Here is an 8403-nt window from a genome sequence, read left to right as displayed (position 1 = left end):
AAACCTGCAACCAGTCGAGCTTTTCGATTCAGGGGAATAAAATATATCTTTGCTTTTTTACTTCTTCCCTAAATCTCTACTTTCCACACTATGTTAGTACAACAAGCTGCATGTTAATAAGCTCTATTGAGTGTTATTGCATTAATTAGAAACAGGAGCTTTGAGTGAACAACAGGAGGTACTTTGAACTGCATTCTTAGAAAGCCCTGGCTACATAATCTCTGCTGTTTGACTCTCTAAAGCCACTGACTTTTTTAATGCAGTATTTTCAGCTCATTTAGGTGGTCATAGTAGAGAAGAAATTGTTTAAGTCCTTTATTACAAAGATCAAAAGTCATGGTTACCATTTACATACATAATTTACAAATTATTCACAAAGGGAAAAACAGATATGCAAGAACTGACTGACAGCTTACTTCAACCCAAGTTGGGGGCGGAACAAGTGTAATTGTTTTCTTGCTTTACTTTCTTTACTGAAAGGAAACACACATTTGTTCTGTGTTGCCTGTTTGTGTTAAACACTGATGTAGTGTTTACGTAGCACCTTTAGTTATAACCATGCAAATGCTTACATGCTTATCTTTATTTGAAAGGGTGCAGTACATGTGTAAATTGTGCATCAGGATCCGCACCCTTCGCACTGCTGAGTGTTTGTTGGTCAGAAATCCTGTCAATTTTGGTGTAATACAGTGGTCAGGCTCGAAAATGTTGATTTGTAGGATTTAACTGATTTGAGCAACGTGTCATTAAAACAAAAACTGAGTTGACCATCAGAACTTTAAGAACTAAATTAGGTATGGCTGCTGTATCTCTCAAGAATACTAGATGATCTTAAGATAGATCTTAGCCATGTTGTTAGATGTCTTTGATACCACAATTAATTTATTGCTTTTCCTTCGCTGCATCTTTATACCATTTCCTAAAGCTATTTCAGAGACTGGGAAACTTAACAACAAAGAATCCTATTTTGAGAGATTTGGTAAATTAGCAAACTTCACAGAATATCTTACAGCACTTAACAAAAGGGAAAACGAGTTTCCAAATTCTTTGTTGTGAAAGCACAATACCAACAGTGCATTAGCTGCCATTTAGCTAAACATACAAATATCCATATTTTGAATTTTTTGCTGTCCACTGGGATGACATGTACAACAAAATGCTCGAAGGAACACACCGACTTAGGAGCAAACACAAATGTAAATACAGAAATCACCAATGTGATGTTGATCCAAATCCTAAGCAATAAAGCAAAACACTTCACAAAAGTTGTTACATCTATGGGGAATAATCCAAATACTTACAACAGTATTATGGTGGTATGACTTTCTACCCAGATATCAGATATTCTTTACCATAAACTTTTCAGTATTCTCAGGGTGACAGATAAAGAATATTGCAGATGCCATGGTAAACTTAAAACACAGCAATAGGCAAATATTTTAGTGGCACCACCTGTATATACAACGTAGTTATTAGAACCTTATGGATGAAGCAACCTTTCAGTACGCCTTTGTTAAGGCTTCTTGCTGGTTTAAAAAGGTAGATTTTTCTTTAGGGAGATTGTCCAGCAGTATTGGTTTCCCATCCTTCAGTGGAAGGTCTCTTTGTTGATCCACATGAGACTGCGTGTTTCGTTTGGTTTGCATTCATACTCAATACTGCCAAAACTGTTTCCCCACTGGCAATGATCCCGTTTGTGGTAGTTGTAGAATTTAACTTGCCAGACTGTTTCAAAAGTGCCAATGTCATTGAACTGCAAGGAAGAGGGAATATCAGTGTTAGTGAGCTGATTCTTTTCTTGGTTTCTCTCTCTTAATGGGAAACAGCACTTGTGAAACTGCAGAACACAAACCAGCTGATATAGGGGTTATTGTTCCTCAGATCAATAAATCAAAGGTCTGTAAAGCCTGCTCTGGAAATCAGAAAGTCTTTTATGCTTAGGCATACATAAAACATGAAGGATCAGATTCTGCATGTACTGTCCTCTTGCACTAACATCTGGGAAACGCAAGGGAGTAAAAATATTCCAGTTCCCATATGGATAAATGTTACTAACAGCAGGAATCAAAGCTATAACCTTTCTTAAGATGACACAGCAGTAATTGGCCCAGTGACCTCAAAGTGGCTTGTATATACTGTAGATCATGTACCAGAGATCTGCACTGACACAGACCATCACTTAACCTTCATACCATACCTAGAGCCTGCAGTTAGGACTGGGAAGATTCCTTCTTTTGCTCAGTCTGAAACCTTTGATACCTTTGTACTTTGAAGCCTTGTGTTTGCAGTGCCTTGACTGAGATGTGCTGCTATTGCACCACTTACTCCTTCCCTGGGAGACTATTCCACATTTTACGTGTCACTTAGGTAAGAGAAGCTCCTTGTGCATTTCTGTAGCTGCTAGTTGGACTGTGCTAGTGCAGCTGAGTAACAGCAGGTAGGAAGGGGATAACCAGTTTAGCAGGTGAGTATCTAATACAGTGCAGAAGCAGTGAGATGACTGCAAGTAGTCTGTTCTTGCAGCTTTGAAGTGAATGAGACTACACCTATAGCAAGTTCTGTAAATGTAGGGTGCTTTTTTTCTTTAAACCACTGCAACATCAGAAAAACCTCAGTGAGGCTTTGAAGGATAGATTATGATTTCAGTTTTAATGGTGATGGAAAAATTGAGTTCCTATGCCTTGAGACGTTGCAGAGAGCCTGAAGTGTGGGCGTGAAGCCTGTACGTATGTATTGCTGTTGGTCTCAGTGGTATGGCTTGTTGACTGTGTTCTGTTGTTAGATTATAGTAGATAATGAATTCACTGCTACTGAACAGGACTGTTCTTCACATTTTTTCCCCTTAAATATTTCCATCACTCACTTTTATGACAGCTTCTTCACTTGACTGTTTTCCATTGCCATCATGTGCCTGGGAGCTGACCTTTTATCATCTGCCTGCTATAACTGCACTTCCAAAGTCAGTATGAAAGCCCTTTTACACAGGGACTCTTCCTGAGTTCCAAGAAAAGCCTGCTGTATCCAGTTTGGTTTGTTTTCTTTTTCTAATTCAAGATGTAGTTTGTAAGCTGCTGCTGTGTAATGGACATTACTTTAGACCTTCCCTCAGCCCGCTGTGGTAAGATAAATTTAGCCTTGACAACAGCAGGAATTGCTGTGTGCTCTAAGTGAAAGGGTTTCGTTTGGCACTAGTTCCAAGTATTACCTAAAAGAGTAACTGAAATATTTCTGCCACTTCCTCTGACAAAGAGAGAATCAGATGTACATGCTATTTTATCTCTCCCATCAACTAAAACCCTAAGTAAGGACTTTTTTTTTTTCATTAATCATCTTTGATAGTACTCCTGATGCACTCATAATGCAAGATAGTAAAGGTTAAGCACATTGGCTATGCACACACTCAGTGTGGAAACTGAGGAAGAAAAGGCATTTCTAATAACATTTGTAGAAGGTGATTCAACACAAGAGCAGCATTAATTTCACTAATGTATAGAGGATCTGAATTTCAACAAGACAGAAGAAGAAAACAAATTCCATCTTCCTTCAGTGACCCAAATTGCTACCCTGAGTAGTTTGACTGCTGTGGATTTTCAGGAGAAGGAAAGAATTAATTCCAGAGCTTTTCTAGTATCACGTGCCTCCCACCAGCCCAGTACTTGGCAGATGCAGAAGCTCTGTGGTGTGATGAACATTTTTCATCATCAGAGCTCCCCTGAACTTCTGTGGTCCTGCAGCTGAATCCTGGCTATTCCACTGGGCCAAGGAGGCCCTTCCCCAGGGAGGAGGGATGGCCCCACTCTTCACAGGTCAGACCTAGAAGTGTAGTTCCCTGTCTGCTCTTCTCTGTCATCCAGTGCTATGGGATTGAAAAGTTATTTAATCACTCCCTTGGCATTTGCCTGCTGGGATGATTTGATGGCTAAATAGGGGGATAGAGGTCTGGCTTCTTTATTCAATCTCAGTCTTATTAAGAGTGAAGTGAGTCCCAAAGAGATGTTTCTGACTTAGTTTACACCATCTGCCAGACAGTTCTGCAGTTTTTGGATAATGTGCATGATTGAGCACTCAGGTAACAGAAACAATTCAGAATCAGGATTGTTGTTTTAAATGTATAAACTCTTGCTGTCACAGGTCAGATACTACTACTAGCCAGTTAAAGCAGGAACAGAAAGAACAAAGCTTTAAAGCAGATTGGAGATAGATTCTCATGGATCTTTTTGGACCTTCAATCATTCACGCACTACCTTGGCAGTATCAGAAAATTTTTTGACTGCAGGACTGACTTCACAATCTATTTCTAATCTGAATTCAGTCTTTATGCCTTAAATATTGTCCTTACCTCCCTAGAATGCACCAGGATCCTGTCTGCTCTATAATAGGAAGAAGAGGCAGAAGTTCCTCATAGTGGAAGGAAACAGGAATATTTAAAGCTGTTTGCAATAAGCCCAGTCTTGAAGATTCAGGAAGTCAGCATTCAAAGCAGTTTTCAGATTGGGGTAACTGAGGTTGGTTCCCTAAATCTGTTACGGCTCTGCTTAGCTAAGCAGCTAAATGATGAGTTAAACATGTAAATCCCTGTTGAGTTCCCTTTATTTAATACTTAGAAGTATCAATTGTGGACATCTAAGTCGGTACTGAGGAACCTATCTATCAAGATCAGATCCTAAAAGGGATTGAGAACCTACTTAATGCTTGAAAATCCTCTTAGCTTCATGGTCAATACCCCAGGATTTGATCTGTAAAAACAACTCTTTGGGCAAATATTGTGGCTACTCATTGTGATGCTTCAACAAACCATCTAAGAGCTTGTGTCTGAAAATCAGACCCTCCTTGCATTTCAGTTGTGATTGGACTCAGTTTTCTCCATAAGGAAAGTTAAACTTCCAGATTTTCAGAGGTCACATCCGTGCTGCACTTAAGGGCAAAGGTGACTATCAAATTAGGGATGCCTTAGTCAAAGAAGATGGTTTCTTGGGAATGCTGCTCTTCCACCTCCTGATGTAAGGACACTGGGAAGTATAACTACAATGCTCAACAGTGGCATCCAGCAGCCCTGTTAAGCTTGTTGTGATATAATACCATGTGTTTGGTTTTCTTGGGTGTTAAAAGGAAGTGGCTGTATAGAAAAGTGAATTAACGTGTACAGATACTTCTGGGTAGTCTTATTAACCTAAGACAATGAAGTAGTAACTGTTAATGTGATGTGGGTCTCCAAAATTAAGTTTAGGCACACTGTAATTATTAGGAACACCAAATGGAGATGTTACAGTTCTTATTCAGAAGGGAATTTCTATTCTAAAAGATGGTTCCAGAAAAAAAAGCAAGCAGTGAAGATCAAGATGAAATCTTTTGTGCTGTGAGCAGATGTGAGAAAATGCTGAAATCTGGTGGGCTTGGTAAGGTCCTAAACTTGTATAAGTGGGACCAGACCCTTAAGAGAGCTTCAGATGTAGATGGTTTACTGCCCTGACTATCCTTTCTGGTACAGAAGACATGTAATAAACCACAGGAATCCCTCAAAACTGTAATAAGGAGAGGGGAAAAAAACAAACCACCAAACCAAAACAAATCTCCCTCTGCATGCCAAGCATATCACACAAAGATTGCTGTGGAAATCTGCCTGCTGCTCTTCCTGTCCTCTGTCAGCTCTGCTGCTTTATGGGCTGGAGCTTCTGTCATCTCACTTTGGGGCCATGGAGCCTCTCTTTAAGACTGGGGTGAGGAGCCACTTGAATAAGAACTTAAGTTTGTGGATGCAGATAATGGAAGCATATGGGAAAAGGGAGAAGATGGCCCTGGTGGGTTGTTCTCACACGTTTTCAGTCTCTGGCAGGTCCTAAGGCATCCTGCAGGTGACAGGTGGAAGGGGAGAATAAGTCACCCCTTGTGCTAGGGCATGCTCTGCATCAAAATAAAATGGCAGTGCTGGCAGGAAGAGGGGTCCCTGTATGCCAAGGGACTGGATTTCTAGCCAGGGAACTTGGTGGGAGTTGGTTAAGTCCTTTAGAAGAGGTGAGAGCTTCAGCTCACAATTCATTCTGCCGCAGCTCCCCAAAGGGCTTTGCAGGTCTCTGGAAAATCCCCTGCTCCTCCCCGGCCCTTGCTGCTCTCTGGGGAGAGAAGGAAGCAGGACTGCATTCTGGTCAGCAGCCTGACTGACACAAAGCAAGAGGAGGCTGCAGCTGAGATCAGACTTTGCCCTGGAATATTTCCCTCTCTGTGAGTCAACCCCCTGCTGCCCTCCTTTGCCCTCCCATGCCAGGCTTGGAGATATACGTACCTCCATGTTGACCTGGATGGGCTGTCTCTCCCCGCTCTTGGTGTGGGGCACCCCTTCTGTGTCGTAGATTCCTGTGTAAGAGGCCACTTGTGCATCCCGCGATGTCTCCTCCAGGGGGACATTGACACCCCCGATGCCCATCGTCCTGCGAAGAGACAGGATCCAGCCTTTCAGCCCTTTCATCCCCTTCCCTGGCAGCTTGGAGCCAGCACGTGGGCTTGCAGCCTGGCAGCCTCTGTGCTGGGGGATGCTTCAGGGATTTTTAGCAGACCTGCATGTGCTGCTGACTCACTGGGGCTCCTGAAAAATGTCAGGGCTCTGTAGGCACCCAGGGAAGGAGTAGCAAAGAAAAGCAAGAGGGTTCTGATTTCCAGTAGCTGGGGAGAGGCCAGTCGAATCTCTTCTGCGGGGCTGCCCCTCCACCCAGAGCTGGTTCCCCATCTGGTTCCAGTCCCTGCTTTGCCACGCTGCAGCAAGGCTTGGGCATGCTGCAGGGGCTTCTTCCTCCAGGAAAAACCGCCGGGAAGGAGGGAGAAAAGGAATTGGGCTTGAAAAAAATCTCCGGGAGAATGTGGAGAAAGAGAGGGAAGGAAGCGACTCCCAAACGTGGCCTCCCTTCCTTCCTCCCTCCCTCCCTCCCGAGCCAGCCAGGCAAAGCACCAGGAACAGCTGGCCAGGGACCCAGAAACGGGGCCACCGAAGCAAAAAAGGGCGGGGAGGCAGAAATCACGGCAACCCCGCGCTGTCAGCCTGCCAGGAAAAAACATTAAACCTCTAAAAATAAAGGGGAGGGGAGGGCAGGGAAGGGTCGGAGGAGCCGCCCCGCGCGGGGCGTCCGCACTTACGTGGCCTGGACGGTGCCGGGCCGGAGGGATACCTCGATCTTGTACTTGGCCCCGGTCAGCAGCTTGATGGTGCGGTTCTGGCCGAAGCGCTGCCCGTCCACCTTGAAGTACACAGCCCCGTCGTTGGGCTGGATTTTGAGGGAGACGCTGATTTTCACGAGGCCGGGGATGTCACCCATCGCTTGCGGCCGGAGGAGGGGCTGCGGGCTCCGCGCGCGTCTCGCCCCCTCCGCGGAAAAGGCGGCTTGGACGGGAGGGAAGGAGAGGAAGAGGAGGAGGGAGGAGGAAGAGGAGGGGCTGCCGGATCCCAGCCAGCCCGGCCCTTCCCAAAAGCAGCGGATGAGATACTAGATTTATTATTTTTTTTTTCTTTCCCCTCCCACTAATCGCGGCACAGCATCTGGGCGGTGGATGCTCCCCCTCCCCCCCTTCCCCTCCGCCCCATATCCCGCTTCGGGGGACATTTGCAGCTGCTCAGATTGCAGGCGGTTTCCAGGGAGTTAATCCTGCCCCGATTACTGCAGCCTTAATCCCGCGGTTGGTCGCGGAGGAAACGCGAGGGGCCGGTTCAGCACCACGGGCGCGGACAGCGGCGCGGGCGGGCAGCGCCCCGAGCGCTCCTCCGGCCGCAGGGAGCCCCCCAGATCATCCCGCAGATCCCCTCGTCCGGATGAACACCTCCCCCTTCCCCCCGAAATCACCCAGGGAAACGCGTTCCGAGGGCTGACCGAGCCCTCTGGGCTGACAGAGCCCTGCTGAAGCATCTGCGCAGCGATACGCAGGAGCCGGAGCTGCCCGAGAGAGAGGGGAGGGCGGAGAGCAAAGACGCCGTCCTGTAGTTCTGTGGCTCTTCTCTCCCCCACCGTGCGGCAAAAAGGTTTTGTTGAGTCACCGTGCCTGGACCAAGGGTCATTTTCTTGACCGTTGGACTCATCATGCCCCGGGCTGAGGGTCAGCTTCTTGCTCCCTCAACATCAGCAGGTCAGGGTTTCTGCTGGGATTTTTTTAATCACTTAATTGCAATCTTCTTATTCAAATGGAGAGGGGAAAAAAAAAAATCCCACTGTAATTACAGTATCAGATCAGTATCTCGTATCTTTAATGCTGCTCTTTACCTATGGCTGGTACCGTTTGTTCAAGCACAAAGATCTCTGAAACTGAAAATTGTACCATAATTCAACTCTCCCTCTGCCTCATTCCCATCTCACAGTTAGAGATTTCTTTTGGCACAGGAGCACGTTAGTGCATGTTTTCCATTCTTTTGCATTTGTTCTTGTT

At 45.3% G+C, this 8403-nt stretch overlaps 1 protein-coding gene across 1 annotated transcript; it reads right to left on the bottom strand.

Moving 5' to 3' along the window:
• Positions 1–300: 300 nt before the first annotated feature.
• On the bottom strand, positions 301–7467 carry CNRIP1 (cannabinoid receptor interacting protein 1). Its single transcript, XM_027878402.1, has 3 exons — positions 7126–7467; positions 6281–6425; positions 301–1753 (listed from the first exon to the last, which is right to left on the bottom strand). The coding sequence occupies exons 1-3, from the start codon at positions 7302–7304 to the stop codon at positions 1589–1591; spliced, it is 489 nt and encodes a 162-aa protein (XP_027734203.1). The 5' UTR covers positions 7305–7467; the 3' UTR covers positions 301–1588.
• Between the last annotated feature and the right edge of the window lie 936 nt (positions 7468–8403).

Source organism: Empidonax traillii, unplaced genomic scaffold, assembly GCF_003031625.1.
Source record: "Empidonax traillii isolate 1590-97213 ecotype Southwest subspecies unplaced genomic scaffold, ASM303162v1 scaffold41:size1892772, whole genome shotgun sequence".
Taxonomy (NCBI): domain Eukaryota; kingdom Metazoa; phylum Chordata; class Aves; order Passeriformes; family Tyrannidae; genus Empidonax; species Empidonax traillii.
This window is presented reverse-complemented; position numbering and strand designations above follow the sequence as displayed.

Coding starts and splice junctions, on each gene's coding strand:
- CNRIP1 (XM_027878402.1), bottom strand. CDS start 7,304: ATGGGTGACATCCCCGGCCTCGTGAAAATCAGCGTCTCCCTCAAAATC. Junction 6,426..7,125: donor CCCGGCACCGTCCAGGCCAC/GTAAGTGCGGAC, acceptor GTCTCTTCGCAG/GACGATGGGCATCGGGGGTG. Junction 1,754..6,280: donor CCATCCAGGTCAACATGGAG/GTACGTATATCT, acceptor TCTTCCTTGCAG/TTCAATGACATTGGCACTTT.